Source organism: Helobdella robusta, assembly GCF_000326865.2.
Source record: "Helobdella robusta unplaced genomic scaffold HELROscaffold_14, whole genome shotgun sequence".
NCBI classification, from domain to species: domain Eukaryota; kingdom Metazoa; phylum Annelida; class Clitellata; order Rhynchobdellida; family Glossiphoniidae; genus Helobdella; species Helobdella robusta.
Window position 1 is genome coordinate 1,247,577 of NW_008703782.1, and position 22,408 is coordinate 1,269,984.

At 36.3% G+C, this 22,408-nt stretch overlaps 1 protein-coding gene across 1 annotated transcript; it reads right to left on the reverse strand.

Annotated features, from left to right (window-relative positions):
- Positions 1-29: 29 nt before the first annotated feature.
- On the reverse strand, positions 30-22,022 carry HELRODRAFT_109918 (hypothetical protein; the record flags this gene model as incomplete). Its single annotated transcript, XM_009014647.1, has 34 exons — positions 30-145; positions 338-485; positions 710-811; positions 1,003-1,184; positions 1,750-1,816; positions 2,070-2,232; positions 2,495-2,593; positions 2,728-2,837; positions 3,162-3,222; positions 3,611-3,682; positions 4,003-4,107; positions 4,322-4,421; positions 4,549-4,713; positions 4,926-5,028; positions 5,396-5,499; positions 5,582-5,654; positions 5,849-5,933; positions 6,240-6,423; positions 7,324-7,454; positions 7,610-7,700; positions 7,896-7,980; positions 8,468-8,535; positions 8,879-8,984; positions 9,634-9,844; positions 10,387-10,495; positions 10,973-11,027; positions 11,909-12,015; positions 13,067-13,148; positions 13,416-13,469; positions 13,828-13,907; positions 17,955-18,092; positions 18,294-18,353; positions 19,062-19,142; positions 21,939-22,022. The coding sequence occupies 34 exons, from the start codon at positions 22,020-22,022 to the stop codon at positions 89-91; spliced, it is 3,522 nt and encodes a 1,173-aa protein (XP_009012895.1). The 3' UTR covers positions 30-88.
- Positions 22,023-22,408: the final 386 nt, after the last annotated feature.

Sequence of the window (22,408 nt, forward strand, 5' to 3'; positions counted from 1 at the left end):
TAACTGATAAATGAATGAACGAAAGAACAAATAAATTAATAAATAAATAACTAATTTAATTAATTTTAATTAATTAAAATCAATTAAATTAGACAGCAGCTTCCGGTTTCTGGGCTAATTTATCTTCCTCGTAGCAGAGCTTAACCTGCTCCAACTCCTTCACGAAAATAATAATAATAATAATTATAAATACAAACATATATTCATTTCCTTCATTCACTCACTGATTCACTCACTGATTCACTCACTGATTCATTCATTCATTCATTCATTCATTCATTCATTCATTCATTCATTCATTTATTCATTCATTCACTCATTCATTCATTCCCTCACTCACTTTTTCAACATCTCTATTGAGCGCGTTTTGTTGTTCAAGGTGCATCTTCTTCAGCCTATCCATTTGGGCGGACTGAGTGTGTATTTGCTTCTTGCGCTCTTCTATGAATCTCTTCATGTTATTCTCATTCAACTCCCTTATGCGTCTGTATATGTGTGCGTATGTGTATGTGCGTGTGTGTGCGTGTATGTGCGTGCGTGTGTGCGTGCGTGTGCGTGTTCAAGTCGAATGAGTAGTTTTGTTTGTTATTGTAACGTTAGTGATGATGATGATTGGAGCAACTGCACATCGTCGTCGTCATCATCACAATCATCATCGTCGTTCGTCGTCGTCATCACTATCCCTACCACCATCATCACTATAACCGACCTATCCTTTTCCGCCTTCATCTTGATGTTCTTATCATTCATAAGGGATCGTCCGGATTCGATAGACATCTTCGTCTGCCTCTGCTTCATGTCCTTGTTCTCCCTGGTTGATCGCATGGTCGGTCGGTTGATTGAGTCATTGATTGGGTCATTGATTGAGTTATTGAAGATTAGTGGTTAAATGATAAGCCAACCAGCCAACCAACCAACCAACCAGCCAGCCAACCAACCAACCAACCAACCAACCAACCAACCAATCGACCAATCAACTGGCAAACTAGACAACAAGCTAACTTTTCATGCCTGGCCTCAAGTTCTTTAATCTGGCCTTGTTGGGCGTCGGACAGCAAGCTGTTCAGCATCTCGTGCTGCTGTTTGATGTGCTGCTGCTTCAGCTCATGCTCTTCCAGCATTTGTTTCGATATCAAATCAGTCCACTCTCTTGTCTGCTCGCTGACCAACTCGTTTACTTTTAACTGTGTATGTGTGTACGTGTTTGTGTGTGTACGTGTGTGGTTCTGTGTATGTGTGTATGTTTCTGTGTGCTTTGAATGGCTGTGTATTGGTGGAATGAATGATGTTATTTGCGATTAATTGCAAATAATGATTGGTTTTTATAACGTTAAAGTGTAAATAGATGTTTCTATGTATGTATCCGTGTGTGTTTGTGTATGTATGAGTGTGTATGTATGTGTGGGTGTGCAAATGTGAGCGTATTTCAGTGGCTTCTCAGTAATATTTTTGTTGAATACATGATGTAGCTAAGAAACAACTGACAGATCTTTTAATATGCTTTCGTTTTATTTTTTTTCTTGCAATTTTTTCAGAGAATGTTTTTAGTCTAGACGGATGAATATAAAAAAAAGTGTGTGTAATAATTAACATTTTTCATTTCATATACTTTTATCAAAATTATTCATTCATCCATTCATTCACTAATTCATTCACTAATTTATTTATTTATTTATTCATTCATTCATTCATTCATTCATTCATTCATTCATTCATTCATTCATTCATTCATTCATTCACTCATCTCACCTTATGCTTCTCCAGTAGATTAGTAACTTGCGCATCTTGTGCGCTTTCAGGAGTCTTGACGTCTTCACTTTTATGATCATTATCAGTATTGTCGTTATCATCATCATCATCATAATCATAATCATCATCATCATCATTATCATCATCGCCAACATCAGCATTACCAATAGCAATACGGTCAAGATAATCATCACCATCATCATCTTTATCATCTTTTCATCCTCATCGTGAAAATCCTCGCACCACCATCACCACCATCACCATCCTCCTCACACCACCACCGTCATCATCCTCCTCCTCCTCATCATCATCATCAGTACCTCTTCTTGCCACTACTTCCGCCAGCGAATGACGACGACGACGACGACGACGATGATTTCTTTTCCAGCTGAGTCTTTTCCTTATCGTTATCGGACAGTGCTTTCTCAACGGCCGAGCAATGAAATTTGTAAACCGTAGTCCGTTCTTTGGAGAACTTCTTACCTGGGATGGTGACGATAACGATGATGGTGGTGGTGAAGATTGTGATGGTGAAGAAGAAGATGATGATGATGGTCACGATGATGATGGTGATGATGATGATAACAACAACAATGATGGTCACGACGACGATGATGATGATGGTAGTGATGCAGGTGATGATGAAAATGTTGCCGATTGTGATGAAAAAAAAGAAGATGATGATGAGGATGTAGATTATCATCATCATCATCATTATCATCATCATCATCATTCTTCTCACCACCTATATTTTCGATATCTTTGAACTGTTTCTTCAGCAGCTTGCAAAATTGCTTATCGGCTCTCAGAGTATCCAGTTGGATGGCCTCAAAACCCAGGTCGTCTGTGATTGGTTGGTTAAGCTTATTAAATTAACAAAGCCGTCTTTGATTGGTTGGTTAGACATAATAAATAAACAAGATGACCTGTAATTGGACAGACGGATTCATATATATATATATATACAACCACCACCACCACCATCATCATCATCATCAGCAGCAGCAGCAGCAGCATCAGCACCACCTTTCTTATCCTTCTTCTCAGTACTGACGGAATTAAGTGCTCCTGTACTCGATGAACCGACACTCGTCCTTGCGGCCATGGTTGTCGAGGACGACGACGAGATGACTGCACCTGTGACGTCATCATCATCGTCATCGTCATCACCATTATCAACAAACCACACCAACAAACCACACCGTAACAGACAAAGAAAGAAACAAACAAAAACAAACAACACACCAACAAACACAACACCAGCAGACCACACCAACACCTACGCAAACCAACACCAACACAAACCTTCCAACGGGTGCCTCATATGTTGCGGGATGCCAGCACTCACGCAATCGCCGCCACCAGGCATGTTGTTGCTGCGACTGATCTGCTGCTGCAGCTGCTGATGCGACTTCTTGTTCGCTTTAGATAGGCCGCCTATTTCAGAGATGTCCGTTTCATCAATCCCCATTCCTGAATATTTTCCAAACGAACGAATTATGCCATTTGTAAGGGTTTTTTTTTTATTAGACTTCTGTTAAAAGGTACTTCAAAAGAACCCTGGGCGCTATATAAATGGTACATTATTATTGTCATTATTATTATTATTATTATAAGAATAATAAGAATGATTGAACCCCAATTGAAACAATCAAACCAGCCCCCTCTAAAATGTACTCACTCGCAGTGACGAGCATTTTAGATTAATAGGATTTTATAATTATTTCATTATTGATACTTGGTATTTGGAGTTAGAAAACTAGAAGGATGTTCTCATTATTATTATTATTATTATTACTATCATTATTATTATTATTATTATTATTGTTATTGTCGTCTTTTATTTTCATCACTCATTAACCTTCCATTTGTTTGGCGCGTTTCTCAGCCTGCGTCATGAACTGTATGGGTGCAGAAAGGGCGTCTACAAAATCTGACAGGTTGGTTGGTTGGTTGGTCGATTGACTGATTGATTTGTTGATTGATTGGTTGCCTAATAGGTCAGTTGATTGATTGGTTGATTGGCTGGTCGGTTTATCGATCGGTTGATGGATTGGTTAATTGATTAGTTGGTTTATTATTGAATGATCGATCGAATGATTAGTAAAAACTTTTAATATTGCCTGATTGAAGATTTTATTCAAATTTTTTATAGGTAAAAACATAACACACCGATCAATCAACCAATCAACCAACCGATCAACCAACCAACCGACCAACCAACCGACCAACTAACCAAATCAACCAACCAACCTCCAAATCCTTCAGGGACGTAGGTCTTCAAGACAATCTTACAGAACACAGTAGGTAATGAAAGTGGAAAGTTTCCTTCAGTCCTTAAGGAAATATGGCGGTACCCTAAAAATGTAAATCGATATCATCAACCAACCACTCAAATAATCAGCTATCTAATTATCAATCAATCAATCAATCAATCAATCAATCAATCAATCAATCAATCAATCAATCAATCAATCAATCAATCAATCAATCAATCAACCAATCAATCAATCAACCAATCAATCAGTCAACCAACCAATCAATCAATAAACCAATCAGTCAACCAACCAACCGGCTTGCAGCCCATCTAGTGGCAGAATTCTCTGACCAATCAGCTTTCCCGCCTCTTCATACACAGCAATCCTCAACACAGCCAAGTCGGGTAGTACGACCTGGTCGGTTGATTAATCGGTAGTTCTTAATGAATGCTCGATTTAACCGATTTTTCATCCCATCGACCGACTAATCGACCGACTAATAAACCGGCCGGCCTACAAACAAATAAACCGACCGACTAACCTTTCTAAAGACAAAAGGTTCCTCGTTATAAATGGGATTGAGGCCATTGTTTGGCACGGTCCGCGTCCGGAATTCCTTCCTTATGGTATCCGTCGGCAGTCCGTACATGTCCACCTCCACGTACGTCCCCACCTTCTTGTCCGATAGGAACTGTCCCGAAATTACCTAGGTGGATATTTTTAGGGGGGTCGTAAAAAAAAATGTAACAACAACGAGCATCAACAACAACAACCAACAACACACACTCCAGCGTGTGTAAATACGCGTGAATCCACGCATCACATGCATTGCACGTGAGAGGCGAGCATCTCCTCTTTGTAATCGATCCCGGAGACTGCAACAACAGAGGCAGGCGCCTTAACCATTACACTACATACCTGTATAGAGCAGTGAGCAGCGATGACACCGTCCACGGGACTCTCTGAGAATGGGTCGAAGATTCTGTCCTTCCTCCGCATGAAGTCCGGCTTCAAGAGGTAGCTGTCACAAGTGCATTCATTCCAAGTGCATTGTTAATGCATTCCAAGTGCATTTCAAGTACATTTCAAGTGCATTATCCATGCATCGTAAGTGCATCCATTCAAAGTTCATTATCGGTGCAAAGTGCATGGTAGATAAATGATTAACAAGAGTGGATGGGCATATAAATGAGTGAATGGATGAATCAATCAATCAATTAATGGATGGATGGATGAAATGATTAACAAATGAGTAAATGAACGTACGGATGAATGAATGAACTGACTGATACCTGATAGGATGAGTAACATTGAAATAGAACGGTTTGAAATAGAAGTAGATGAAAAATAAATAACCGACAATAAATCTATAGAAAAAACAAACGAACCCGCAATTTTTATTGTATTCAAACTTTCCCTGGTTCAACTGCATGGCGAGGTCAGGTGTTTGAAAGTTCAGCGCAACCATCTGACAGCCGGCATTCCAAAATATCTACACCACACACACACACATATATATATAGTTAATTATGGTATATAAAATGTAAATTGGGGGCCTACAATATGTTACCTACCTGAGGCATGTAGTTACTGGAATCAACTCTGCCCCCTTTCGGATATATTCTACTCATTTGGCGCTTGTTGTAACTGTCAGCGAGTGAATGAACGAAAGAATGAGTAAATGAATGAGCGATTGAATGAGCGAATGAATGAATGAGAAAATGAATGAATGAATGAGAAAATGAATGAATGAATGAGAAAATGAATGAATGAATGAGAAAATGAATGAATAAACTACTGAGATCATAGTCGTCAATGGATCGATTGGTGAATAGACTAACTTAACAAATTCTACGGCGTATTGCTTGAGACAGCCTAGAGCGACAGACTCGTTGAATGAGGACATGTGGAAGTGGCAGTTCTTCTCTGAGAATTGTTGGTTGGTTGGTTGATTGGTTGGTTAGTTGTTTGATTGATTGGTTGGTTAGTTGTTTGGTTGATTGGTTGGTTGATTTGTTGGTTAGTTGTTTGATTGACTGGTTGGTTGATTTGTTGGTTAGTTGTTTGGCTAGTTGTTTGGTTGATTGGTTGGTTGATTGGTTGGTTAGTTGATTGGTTGGCTAAAATAAAAAAAATAAACAATAAGATCCTCCAACCAATCAACCAACAAACCAATCAACCAGCTAACCGATCAATCAACCAACCAATCAGCCAGTCAGACAACCAACAAACCTTCGGCCACATCGAACCCTTGAAACTTGACTGGCTGCGTGTAGTTGACCATGGCGGAGAGGTAGGGGTGGATGTTAGTGGTTGCGCTGGGGTAGTGCTTGCTGGCGTTTGTCATGTACGTCTTCAGGTCATCCTCCAAGATGGCCGACTGCATCATGACGTCATCGTCCGCTGACGAGTCCTGCTGGAGATTCTGTCGTTCATTGGTCAGTTAATTGTTGTGATTGGTTGGTTGGTTGAGTGGTTGGTCGATTGAGTAATTGGTTGGTTGGTGCGGTTGACTGACGGTATGTTAGTCGTTCAATTGGTTTGGTTAGTGATGGAATGGGAAGTGTGAATGAAAAAATGGAAAAGAACAGAAAGAGATAAAAAGAAATAGAAAGAGAGAGAGAGAGAAAAAAAGAGAGAGGGAGAGAGAAAGAGAGAGAGAGAGAAAAAAGAGAGAGAGAGAGGGAGAGAGAAAGAAAGAGAGAGAGAGAAAGAGAGAAGTAATAAAGAAAGATAAAAAATGAAACGAGAAAATAACTTGATAGAAGCAGAAGAGAGAGAGAGAGAGAGAAATAAAATGGAGTGCGTATATTTATTACGTACGCACAGACACTTCAAAATTATAACAACCCTGGTGATAACAATGAGAATAATAATAATAATAATTATAATAATAATAATAAAATTGATAGTAATAATAACAATAAAATATGGAGAACCTTTTTATCGACTTTAATGCTGGTTTGTTTCTTGGGTATGGTCGCTTCGAGCATTTCCGGGTGGGGGTCCATCTCGACTTTTAGGGATGGGCTGAAATCTTCAGGGGAGAAAAAAACCAAAATAAATTAACCAAAAACACTAAATATGGCAAACGTGTAGGTGTATCTATATATATAAAAAAAACATACACACGATTATCAACACAAACCCTACTCAAAAAACCGTAACACAAAACACACACAGACGCACACACACACACACACTCTCACGAACACACAAACTCACACACACACACACAAACTATCAACAAACCACCTAACAACACAAACAATCTTTATCATCATCGTCTTCATTATAAGACCGTGGACACATTTACCCCTAACCCATACATACCCCCTCCTAAGGTGGAATCCTCCCCCTCAACGAGGGGTCCCTCGTGATCATCAGGATTGTCCGCGTCGTCCAAGATGAATTTTTCAGACCCCTGGTAAAATAACTCCAACTGTTCTGTGTGTTCGTTTGTGTATGTGTGTGTGTGTATGTGTTTGTTTGTGACATGTGTGTATATGTGTGTGTGGTGTGTGTGTTTAATATTATCACCATCATTATCACCATCATTGTTACCACAATCATCATCAGCACCGATCGGGTCGGTTACCGACTTTTCTCAATGCTGGCTCTCAGTCTCTTGTTCTTGATCAAAATTTTTCTCTTCAGTCGGTTCGGCGAGGGCAGTGGCAATCCGGATTCTAACTTTGTGGTGGTAGTGAAGATGATGACGACGATGACGTAATCGTTATCACCATCATCATTATAATCATCATCATCATCATCATCATCATCACCGTCCTCGTCCAGGATAACAAACAACCACATCACTACCAACAACAATCACCAACTAAACATCAGATCACCACCATCACCACCATCATCATCACCATGACCGACTGAATATCCTTCGAGCGGCCTCTTGAGCAGCATATCTTCAAAGACATCCTCACAATATTTTGCCAACTTGTACTGCTGCAGTTTACTGGCCATGGCGACGATGATGGTGATGATTGTGTTGGTGATGATGATGATTGTGTTGGTGATGATGATTGTGTTGGTGATGATGATTGTATAGGTGATGATGATTGTGTTGGTAATGATAATGATGATTAAGTTGGTGATGATGATTGTGTTGGTGATGATGATGGTAAAGATGCTCATAGTAACGGTTAGTTATTTTAAAAAAATGTTACACGTGTATAAGAACTTATTTTAAAATCATTCCAATCATCAAATCACTCATTTCACTCCGTCACTCATTCACTCATTTATTCATTCGTTCGTTCATTTACTCATTCATTCAATCATTTATTCACTCATTCATTCATTTATTTATTTATTTGGAAAATAAATAAAGAACGAACTAATGAATGAATGAGTGGATGAATGAATGAATGAATGAATGAATGAATGAATGAATGAATGAATGAATGAATGAATGAATGAATGAATGAATGTTGGTAACTCACCTGCAATGGTTTTCAAACGACAATATAACAGGATACTCAGAAGTGACAAACGCCGTCTCTGCAATGGCCTAGTAGCGTTAATGAATAATTAATTAATTAATTAAATGAATAATTAATTAATTAATTTAATTAACCAAGCATATTCAATGAAATATAAATACAATGATGTATAGTATTATTATATACCAATAATTAAATACGTCTGAGGGCTGTTAAAACGAAGAGAAATGCTGAATGTAAATGAATAGCTTCTCATCCTAAACAATTAACTCTTTACAAAACTGTTAACTCTTTACAAAACTGTAAGTTTTTTGGTGTTCAGCTTTCGGCTTCGACAGAATAGTGAATCAACGGCTAAATTCACTTTTAGATACACCTCCATTGAAATCGAACGTTCAATATCTAACTAACCTGGATGACATCTTTGAAGAGGATATCCGTACACATGGCTCTGCCGTGGGTTATAATGGGTTCCTGGTCGTCCCCTCTACCGTCCCAACAATCCAGCTCTACGCATCTGTGTCCGTGTGTGTGCGTGCGTGCGTGTGCGTGTTCGTCCGTGTATGTGTGCGTGTGTGTGTGTGTACGTTCATCTAGGTGGATGGATGAATTATGGATGTGTAGAGATATGACTTCGCAATGACGTTTGTAAGACAGTGTGTGTGTATGCATGTGGAGAAATGTGCGTGTACAAGTATATGTGTGTGGCATGCGAATGTGCGTGTGTGCGTGAACCAAAATAGATGTAGAAATGTCTTTGTGTGTGTGTGTGTGTGTGTGTGTGTGTGTGGGTGTGTGTATGCGGTCAAAAAACAACTCGCATTAAATTTTGAAACTCTCAAAAATCATCTACTTGCCATGTTAGTTCGTGCTCTGTCTCGTGAAAATTGCAGCTGCTGATGCTGCCATTTCTGTCGCTAACATCACTATCGCAATAATTCGGAAAATAATGATGAAGCTACTACAGCTACTTCTAATAATGCTACTACTACTACAACTACTACCACCACTACAATTACTACAACCACTACTACTACAACCACTACTACAAGTACTATCACCACCACTACCACCAAATCACTACTACTACTACAACTACCACCACTACAATTACCACGACCCCTACTACTACTACCACCACCACCACCACCAACTAATCAACCTACCTACATCCGGCCAGCAGAACCTGCCGATACATTTCGACCGAACTTTTCCCGCCAAATTGTCTTCCGGTAAGGTAGGTGTTGTGTGAGGAGTTGATGTAGTAGTGCGATAGTGGCTGGTCCATGTCGGCGTATATATCGAGTCGGTCCAGGAAAACCGGCGCGTTCTCGTCGGACATTAGGTACCGACAGAAACCGTCCAGCGATATTACCTCTGCAGTGATCGTGGCGTTTGCGGATGATGTGGAGGATATATTGTTTTCATTTCAAATTTTATTCGGCAGAGCCAGGTAGTCAAGAAAGACAGGCTCTTGCGCGTAATATAGAAATAATAATAATAATAATAATAATAATAATAATAATAATAATAATAATAATAATAATAATGATAATAATGATAATAATAATAATAATGATGATGATGATTTTCTTTGAGATGTCAATGCTAATAAATGCCATTCAACTGACAAACATATTTTTTTCATTTTAAAATCATCTGTCATTTCTACAACTGCATTCAAATTTCGGCAAGAAAGTAAGTGAAAGAAATTATCAACCAGTCAATCAAACAATTAATCAAACAACCAACCAACCAATCATTCAATCATTCAATCAATCAACAAATCATTCAATCAATTAGCCAACCGGCCAATCACACTAACAAGCAATCAATCCAACGATAAATCAACAAATCAACCAGCCAATCAAATAATTAAACAATCAATCAATCAATCAGCCAGCCAACCGACCAATCACCTTGCTTCTTCAATTTCTCGTCTGTTTCATACATATCAATAATCTGAAGTACTCTTTTCTTCTCGAATGGCGGGAACAAAATTTCGTTCAGACGCGGGTCTCGCTGTTTCTATTGGCCAGGAAAATAGGTCGATAACTAGGTCAACCAATCAATCGATCAAGCAATTAATTAGGCATTAATTCAATCAATCAATCAATCAATCAACCAATCAATCAACCAAACAATCAATCGATCAATCGATCGATCAATCAATCAATCAACCAATCAATCAATCAAATTTATAAAGTGTAATTTCTGAAATGTCAACACACTTGAACCAACTGCTAAAAAACGAATCATTATTAATTGGACGATAATTAAGTGGTTGGTGGTAATAAGGTGAGGTAAATAAACAAGTTAATAAGGTCATCATCATCAACATCGTCGTCTTCGTAACCATCACCATCATCATCGTTATAACCATCACCGTCATCATCAACGTCATCATGATCAACACCATCATCACCATCGTTATAACCATCACCATCATCATGATCACTATCATCATCATAATCATCATCACCATCATCATCATCAACAACCAACATTATTAAGAAATTCAATGAACTGTGATGAAGCGAGCGTCTTGGAGTTCCCAGCACTGTGATTAATTAACATCATCATCGTCGTCATCATCATCTTCACCATCATCACCGTCATCCTCCTCCTCATCATCATCGTCGTCGTCATCATCAACACTGACATCACTATCTAAATGAGTCTAGCAAACATCATCATCGTCATCACCATCATCATCATTATGCAAGTATTAATACAATCAAACAAATCAGACGTTTATAATAAGGATAAATACAAAATAGCACACGCATACACAACAACATAGATACACGACACACACACGACACACACACACACACACACACACACATACAAACACGCACAATGAATGGATGCACAAAAACAGAGAAAAAAGAGTTAGAGGGAACGAGAAAAAGAGAGAGAGAAAAAAAGAAAGGGAGAGAGAGAGAGGAAGAAAAATAACGAGCAAAATAAAAAATTAATCAGGGAAATAACCTTTCATCTGACACACATACGCTCTTCAAAATCGCGGAATTAGCACGGAGAAATGGTAACACAGAGTGGAAAAGACTATAGATAGCCATGATCAATTTTTAATCTCCCGATTGGACATCCCAAGCCGGCAGGCCGGAATTAATCGGGAAATGAAAACATTATCATCGCATATAAGCAGTTGAATGGCCGTCAGCCTAACTATAAATAGAACTCTGGCTACTGTATACGTTTAGAAGTGGGTGCCTATGCAAGAGATTACCCATTAAGTATATCAAAACTGAAGCAAGGAAAAGAATTCTCTCTAATGATAACCACGGAGCAACATTCAAACACAGACAGACAGATACATACACACACGAGCAAACACAAACAGAGACATAGACAGACAGACGCATACATACTCAAACAAGCCAACACAAACAGAGACACAGACAAGGAAACAAAGACACGTACATATCTTTAAAGAGGTCCTCAATATCGGTCCTAGGGCAGATCTTATGGTAGAGTTCGTAGAACTTTTCAAATGTGAACGAGTCCATCTCTATCTCGTCGTTCTGTTTGTCGTGGAAGTTATTCTTTCCACTACTGCTACTACTACTGCTGCTGCTTCTACTACTGCTGCTGCTTCTACTACTGCTACTACTACTGCTGCTACTACTACTGCTACTACTACTGCTACCACTACTGCTACTACTGCTTCTACTACTACTGCTACTACTACTGCTACTACTACTGCTACTACTACTGCTACTACTACTGCTACTACTACTGCTACCACTACTGCTACTACTGCTTCTACTACTACTGCTACTACTACTGCTACTACTACTGCTACTACTACTGCTACTACTACTGCTACTACTACTGCTACTACTACTGCTACCACTACTGCTACTACTGCTTCTACTACTACTGCTACTACTACTGCTACTACTGCTGCTACTACTGCTGCTTCTACTACTACTGCTACTACTACTGCTACTACTACTGCTACTACTACTACTGCTTGCTACAACTACTACTGCTACTACTACTTCAGCTACTACTACTGCAACTAATGCTGCTACTACTGCTACTACTACTACAGCTACTATTAGTCTTACCACTGTGACTACGACTACTACTACAGATGTCTATGACGTCCCTGCATTTAAATCCAGTCATTACAACACAGAATACAGAGTTTATTACTAGCAGTAAAAGCAGTAGTGGATGGCAGTAGTAGCAGCAATAGTAGTAGCAACAGCTGTGGTAGCTAACAGTATTATTATTATTATCATTATTATTATTATTATTATTATTAGTAGTAGTAGTAGTACTAGTAGTAGTAGTAGTAGCCATAATAACGTTAGTGGTTGTTGTAGTTGTCGTTAATATTCGGAAGTAGTCCAAATATTAGTGCCGCTGAAGTCATGAAAGTGACCTCATTATGCAAATGATATGTACATTTATATTTACTAAATACATACATCTACCTCTCATAAGACAGTACACACACACGCGCGCACGCACACACACACACGCACACATACACACGTAGTACACACACACACACATATATACACGCACACATATTTACACATATATTTATAAAGTGAAACTAACTTTCCCACTGGGAAATCCCAGATCTTTTAAACTCTGCATTATTAGGCGCTCCGTCCTCCCAGACGCAAATGTTCTTGAGACACTGACGATCATCATTACCACCATCATCGTCATCATCATCATCGTAATCACTACACAACCATCATAATAATAATAATAATAATAATAATAATAATAATAATAATAACAATGGTTTACCAGCACCTTACAACTGTCATCATCATCACGTCTGTATTAATATCATCATCACCATCGTCATAATCACCATCCTCACCATTATAATCATCATCGTCATCGCCATTTTTACCATCACCACCACCACCAGCATCATCATCATCATCATAACTACCTCCTAACAGGTATCTTGCCATTGGTATTCACCATGAAGCCCAACTTCATCCAACTGTGAACGTTAGCGGTGTGTGAGGAGGGTGGTGGTGATGATGATGATGGTGATGATAATGATGATGGTGATGATGATTAGAAGGAGGTTAACGATGATGATAATGACTCAGACGGTGACGATAATGATGATGATAAAATTATAACGTAATCATTCCTGATGATGAGGATGATGATAAAGACAACGATGATATGATGTTTATGTGACGTCATAATGGCGCTAATGAAGTTGCCAAAAAACTTGACGTGAATGCAAACAATTTGTTACTTAGTCGACAAACTCATCTTCGTCGTCGTCATCATCTTCGTCGTCGTCATCACCATCATCGTCATCATCATCATCATCATCACCACTAAACTGTTTCTTGAGACAGGTCATGGGGCAGACGTTATTGGCCTTCAGATTGTGGGTGACCTTTTTCAAGCCCTCTATCCATTCCTAGTTATGATGATGATGATGGTGGTGATGATGAAGAAGACGGCGATGGTGATAACGATGATAATGACGATAGTGGTGATGATGGCGACGATAGTGACGACATTATTTTTCTAGCGCACATTTTTTTTTGAAAAGTTACATGTAGAACGTTGCTAATGGATTTTCTCGGTTCAATCTTAATTCTTTGATCAATGAAAAACTTCATTCATTCATTCACCCACACTCTCACTCTTTCGTTCATTCGTTCCTTCGTGCATTCCTTTTTTTATTCTTTCATTCATTCATCGTACCGCACATTCACTCACTCATTCGTTCGTTGGTTAGGCTGGAAAAACGTTTCGAAAGTAAATTTTTGAATTCTTGTTCAACCAGAAGGAAAAAAATTAAATAAGATTTAAAGTGAATGAAAGAGTGAAAGAACCTGTGAATGAACGAACGAATGAATGAATGAATGAATGAAAGAATGAATGAATGAATACCTATAAACACAGAAATGAATGAAATATCACAAATAAATAAAAAATTAAACACGAATAAAAAAAAACAAAGAACAAAAATGCAAAATTCTCAATTCCCGACAAATGAAATAAAAATTTTATTATCTATTTTTTTACATTCTTATCACTTATCACCATCCCGTGGTCATGAATGGGCAGCTTTATAAAATATGGATGGGTGAAAATAATGAATGAATGGATGAATGAATGAATGAACTAACAAACGAATATTTCGACAAATTAACGTAGAAATGAATGCACAAATGATCAAAGTCATGCACCCATGAATGAATGAATGAATGAACAAAGTAATAAATGAACAAAGGAATGAATGAATGTATGAATGAATGATAAATCACATGACCGACTGATTGTTAAAACAAGGAAAATTTAGGGAACAACTGTGGAAGCAATAAAAACAGCCAACAATTAATTAGAAGAACAGATGAATGAACGAGCGAAAAAATGAATGAATGAACAAATGAACGATCAAATGAATTATTCAAAAAGTGATTAAATGAATGAAAGTGAGGATAATGAGTGAGTGAAATAAATAAGTGACACGATGAAAAAATAAAAAATTAAAAAAATTAATAGCAGGTAGACTATACCGCATGTAAGAGGGAATGAACGAATGAATGAATGAATGAGTGAATTAATGAATGAATAAAAAAATGAAAATCAAAATTATAAACAAATGAACGAATGAGTTATTGGACAAGTGAAAGAACGAATGAAGAAATAAAAGTGTTTATATAAAAAAACAATTGAATGAATGAATGAATGACTGAATGAATGAATAAATGAATGAATGAATGAATGAATAGCTAAATGAATAAAAGGCTGTCTGAATGGCTAAATGAATGAATGAATGAATGAATGAACGATTGAACGAAAGACTATGAAAATGTGAGTAAAAAGTAAGCAACAGTGAAACTTCATAAACAATCCTGAGACTATGAAGTAACAACGAACGAATGAATGAATGAATAAACGAAAAAATGAATGAACAAATGAATGGAAGAATGCATGAATGAATGGAAAAATGTATGAAGGAATGAAAGAAAAAAAGAATGTATGAAGGAAAAATGATTAAAAAATAACTATATGAAAAAAAATAGTTAAGAAATGCATCATTGATTTAGTAAACAAATAAACGCATGAATGAATGAGTGAGTGAATAAAAGAAGAATGAATGAAAAAATGAATGAACGAACAAAAGGCTTAATGGAAAGAAGGAACGTTGAAAAAAGAATGACTGAAATATAAAAATATTCTCTTTAAAATAGGTATCTATATAGTTGTCTTTTTTAGCAATTCATGTTTTTGATATCTTTTATCAATTCTTTTTTGGATACATTCAATCATTCGAAAAAATGATTTTTTTCAGAATTTCTGGAATCGAGCTTGAAATCACTTATCAATGTAAAACTCTAGCTATCTATCCATTCATCCATCCATCCATCCATCCATATATTTTACCATTTATCTACTCATTCATTTATCTTCCAACCATTCATTCAATCATTCATCATTCATTCACACAAACACACACAGACACACACACACAAACACGCAGTGATTAATAAAAGTGGATTAAATTCTAAAAATTTAATATGCAAAACTTCAAAAAGGTAGGAAAAAAGTAATTCTATTATTATTATTTTATTATTTTAAATAAAATTCTTGAAAGATGAAGATGAATCAATATACTAATTAATTACGAAATGAAAAAAGCAATGAAATTCACATACAAAATTTAACTACCTATGTTTTCCTATGCAAGTATAAGCAAGCATTAGACACACACACAAACAAACACACACACACAAATATACACACACATATATACATATATATGTATAGCTTTGGCACCGACAAAACTTTTGATACCGAGAACCGGAGTACCGATCGAACTTGATATCACCGATACTTTTTAGACAGATAAAAACGACACTCGATACCAAACCAATATTTTGGAACCTCAGGAGGATATATTTTTGTTCAAAATCATTTCAACTTTCAAAGTTTAGCGCGTTTTTTTAGTGGTAACTTCAGAATTTGAAGTTTGACGGAGGAGCCAACAGACTAACCAAATTTGACTAGAGTGGCTGGAATTAGGTTAGTGGCCTTTTTCGGCTCATCACGTCAATTTTAGGCCGATTTTTACTGAAGACTGTGTTTTACTGAATCTTAATAAAAATATCGCTCCCAACTGGGGACCATATCAAAACCGTCAGAATTTCCATTTTCAAATTATACATTTTCATGTTCACGAGATTGAGTACTGGATGAATTTAGTAACGAACTACCAGCTTAATTAACTATATCAGCCCCACATTCCCAAAAAAATCGAACTATAGTGCGAGTTCAGTAATACATAATGACAGCTATTCGGTTGATCCAAGAGAATACGTAGCAAAAACGTCAAAATTTCCAATACTAAATTATTATCTCAGCCCCATATTCCCAAAACTAATCAAATTTTAGTGCAAGGCTGATAATGATGACTATCATCTAAACTAAAAATAAATATTTCTGTCTAAAAACTGAGTTGTATTGACCTTCAATAACAACACTGCTCAAAACGGGGGAGTCATGCCTTCCAGCCAGCCTTAGATCCACCCCTACCACTTGCTGAAATAATTTCATTTGCTGGCAATGAATTTGTGAAAGACTTGACTAAACCACTTGTCCCTTCAAAACACGTACAAAAAAACAAACATAAATGTATTTTTTTTAAACAATTTACTTGAAAATTTGAATCGTCTATAAATAAAATAAACATTTTGCAAGAAAACACATTCCTTCCATTCTTAATTTAACCTACGGACAATTATATGACCTATTTTGGAATCAATCACCTTTAGCAGAAGAAAACGAAATTTTAATGGAGTATAAATGAGTATTTAATGGAGTATTTTTTTATAAATCTCTCTTAAACATTTCTCAGAAATGTAACAGCAACAACAACAACAACAGCAGCAACAACAAAAACAACAACAACACGCACACGCATATATATATATAGACACGCACATACACTCACAAACCTACATACTTACATACACACATAGCTTATCCAGTATCAAAGCTTATTGTGACAGAGAATATAAATTATATACTGGCCATAATATGCAGAACTTTGTGAGGACAATGACGACGATGATGATGAAGATAATGATGACGACGATGATGATGATAATAATAATAATAAATAACAATAATAACCATATAGGCAGAAGCTATAAGCTGTTAAATCATTCAAGTGTCAAATTACAGATTTCATGCATACTTCATAATTGTCATCATCTTCATTATCACCAGTCGTCATCATCTTCACCACAGATACTTAAAAATCATCATCATCGCCAGCAACAACATCATCGTCATCGTCATCATCATCATCATCATCATCATTAAGTGATCATCGTCATCATCGCCGCTACAATCAGCTTTATCATAATAACAATAACAAAAAATAAAAATAACAATAAAATAAATAACAATAATAATAATAATAACGACGATGACAGCCAGCATCACTGACGTTAGCTATTTTAGAATTGGCAGCCACAAAGTTATTGTAGGTGATGTTAACGAGATCCAAGCCAGAGCACACTGTGATCGTACGCTGTTCCAGGGTCCCAACTCCGTGTGATTCCAATTCACTGGCAATTTTTGTATCCTGTTGTACATTTGTTTGTATGTTTGTTTGTATGTTTGTTTCTTCGTACGTTAGTTCGTTTGTCTGTTCGTTGATGTAATGTAAAGAGATCCCGACATTCATCACAACTATCATCATCATCACAATAATAATCATCGTCGTCGTCATCGTCGTCATCATCATAATCACTATCATCATCACCATCGTCATCATCATCATAACCTTCGGAGCGGGTCCGGCTCTGACGTCACTGACTTGTGAGCATTCTATCACTTGGCCCTCCTGACAAATAATGATGATGATGGTGACTATGACAACAACGATGATAATGATGATGATTTTCAACGAGAGTAAGAGAGAGAGAGAGAGAGAGAGAGAGAGAAAGAAAGAGAAAAGGAGAGAGAAGGAGAGAAAGAGAGAGTGAGAGAAAGTGAGAGTGGACTCAGATAGCGCCGACAATCAACAAGATAAACACATTATATAAATTACTTTGCAAATTTGACGACGATGATGATGGTGACGAAGACGACGACGACGAAGATGAGAAGATGATGACGACGCAAACATATCAATAACAATAATAACAATAACAATAATAAGAACAATGATAATAACAATGATAATAACAAAAACAACAATAACAACAATAATAATAATAACAGTCATGAACGTGAAACCGAAAGTCATTATACTAATAATGCGAATATTATCTATGCCGGTGAAGATGACGACGATGAAGATGACAACGATGATGAAGACGACGACGATGACCACCAGTGAGGGAGAGAAATAATGATGATGATGTTTATAAAAGAATGGCCAAACAGATTAGGTAATCTAAAAACAACAAACAATAGCACCGCCGGATAGATAATGACGTCAGAGATGACGACGACCACCATGATGGCAATAAGGATGATCAAACACCACCATCACCACCATCATCGCCGCCACCACCCCATCATTATCATCATCACCATCATAACTCACTCTTCCGTCGCTCTTCCAATGAATGAAGAAACCGAACTCATCCACTTTGACCATGCAGCCGGCTTCGTAGACCCCTATCTCCTAAAATTAGCAATTAGGAGGGCCCATTATCGTTCTCATCATCATCACCATCAACGTCATCATCATCCTCATCAACAACGTCATCGTCATAAGCAATTTACTAGTTGCGTCTTTCGTTCACTCACTCATTCACTCAATAATTAATTAATTAATTAATTCATTCATTCATTCATTCAAGAGTTTCATTCGTAATTCATTCCCTCGTTAAATCGCGTTTTACATATTTATAATGCCCTTCATTTGTTCGTTCAGTCAATCGGTCATTAATTCACTGATTTAGTTTACCCTTCATTCATTCATTCATTCATTCATTCATTCATTCATTCATTCATTCATTCATCCGTAGCAAACAAACAAAATAATATAACAAAGCAACGAATTGTCGGATTGATTGATCTACAAAGCCTATGTCAATAACGATCTCTCTAAGTTTATTATTATTATTATTAATTATTTATTATTATTTATTATTAATATTATTATTTATTATTATTTAATATTATTTAATATTATTATTACGATTGTCGTCATCATCATCATTGTTGAAAACTACGAGAGCAATAAAACTACTACTACTACTAATTCGAATAACATTAACAATACGACCACCGCTGCTACTACTACTACTACTACTGCTACTACTATTACTACTACTACTACTACTACTACTACTATTGCTACTACTACTAGGACTACTACTACTACTACTACTAATAATAATAATAATAATAATAACAACAATAATATTTGGTCCTTAACAAAACCCTGGGCTTAAAATAAGGAGAATTGAAATAAAATCAAGTAAAAATTGAAGCGTGTAAATAAATATGAACCATTTTTAAATTATATATAAACATTCATTCATTCATACTATTTAAATACATCCAATCATTGGCTCCGTCATTAATAAATAAATTATGAACATATGAATAAATTAATTCATTCCAATATTCGTTAAATATTAACGCAATAATTCATTTGCTTGTTCATTCATCCATCCACCCGTCCATTCATTCATTCATTCATTCACCCGTCCATTCATTCATTCACTCGTCCATTCATTCACACATTCACTCATTCCTCATCCATTGACACAGGTGACAGGCAACCATCGTCAATTTCAATTTAAACTATTTAAATTCTCTGCCATAGAACAGCGCCTCAGAAAAAAAGAGCCTTAAAAAAGAAACAAATGCTGACGTAAACAATACCAACAACAACACGCACGCATACATAACACACACACATACAATACATACAAACATAACGTAGATAGATACACATACATACACAAACACACAAAGATATATATGCATACATAAATATGTATACATACACACACATTCAAACATACATAGATGCATACATGCACACAAACACACACACACACGCACATACACACTCATACATACATACACACAGACACTCATCTGATATTTATTGTTCACCGCAAAACACTCAACTCTGAAAGTTTATAATAAAAATAAAAGAGGTGAGATAAACGGAAATGGATTGATTGCGGGAGAAAAAGAGAGAAAGAGAAAGGAAGAGAGAGAGAGAGAGAGAGAGAGAGAGAGAGGGAGAGAGAGAGAGAGAGGGAGAGAGAGAGAGAGAGAAACGTGGAAGGACAATGAAAGATATGGATGGTAAAAAAAAGAATAAAAAGGAAACAACTAAGGAAAAGCACAGCACCATTGCAAAGAGAGAGAAAGAGAAAAAGAGAGAGAGAGGTTTATTAGAAAATATTACCCATACATCATTAAATACACACACACACGTGCGCGCACACACGCACACAGACACACACATAAATTCCTTTTTGGGTTTCATGTCAGTATAGTATACAAGTGTTGCATTGCAGACATCAATAAAGAATGTTGTATTTATGATAACGTTTTGGTAATAGCAATCAATAATAATTATAAAAGTAAAAAATGTACACATACACACACACACACACACACACACACAAATTCTTTATACATACATACATACATACATACATACATACATACATACATACATACATACATACATACATACATACATACATACATACATACATACAACATACATACAAACATACCTTTGTCATTTTTGTCAAAGATGAATTGCACTTTTTTTATCATAAATATCACCAGTTTTCATATTATTCATTTATTTTAATAATAATATAATATTATAATTATATTATATTAATATATTATCTATTATAATATTATTATTATTATCATAAGTATTATTATTGTCATAAATATAACAATAATTATAAAATGTTTCAGTAAATATTTTGTAAAAAAAAGAACCAAAGCCACTAATTCAAGTAATTTTTACTTGATGGTAATAGTCATCCTACTTAAACAATATTCACTGATGAAAGTGATAAGAATAAGGTGTGTGCTTGCATGTGTGTGTGTGTATGTGTGTGTGAACGTGTGTATGTGGCATTATTTTAATAAATTAATTGTATTTTTGATCAATTAACTCTTGGCTAGTTAATTAGTCCAGCCATTCTTTTTTGATTTACTATTTATTTTCGCAAATAGTCATTCATCTATCAATAAACCAACCAACCCACTGACCGACCGACCGACCGACCAACCGATCAATCAACCAAGCATCAATTAATGATCAAGAACATCCTTACGTACCTGCCTACACTACACAACTAATAGCTACATTTCAAAATTAACACTAATTAGTATAAATAATTCTATTTAAATCAACATGAACACAGACACTAACAAAAATTAACACTACAAATCTCAACACACAACGCCACACCAATCAACAAACCTCTTCCCATCTGTCGAAATACTCCCCGAGTAGCAAAACATCTGGAATTGGAATTTGCCATTGGAAATCCACAATTTTTGCCATCTATTATTTTGCCCCCACTTCCCTCCAAGCCCTCTGGTGTACGTGTATGTGTGGCCTATGTATGTGGTTGTGTATGTGATGTGTGGCCAACTGACAGATAGATTACTGATCAGTAGACATAGACAGATAGATATGTGTATCTATTCTATATTCTTCATTTATTTGTACTACTAAGCTTTTGAAGAATGTCTTAACTTATTAATCCAAAATAAATCAATAATATCATATCAGAAACTGAGTTTGAATATATTTGAGAGAATGGGGATTCATTTTTTAAATTAAGGTCTTCTAGAGATCAATGTTTTTTCTCTGCTAATTATTTCAATTATTAATTATAATTATATTAATAATTATGAATAAAACTTAATTTGATATATTTAATTCCT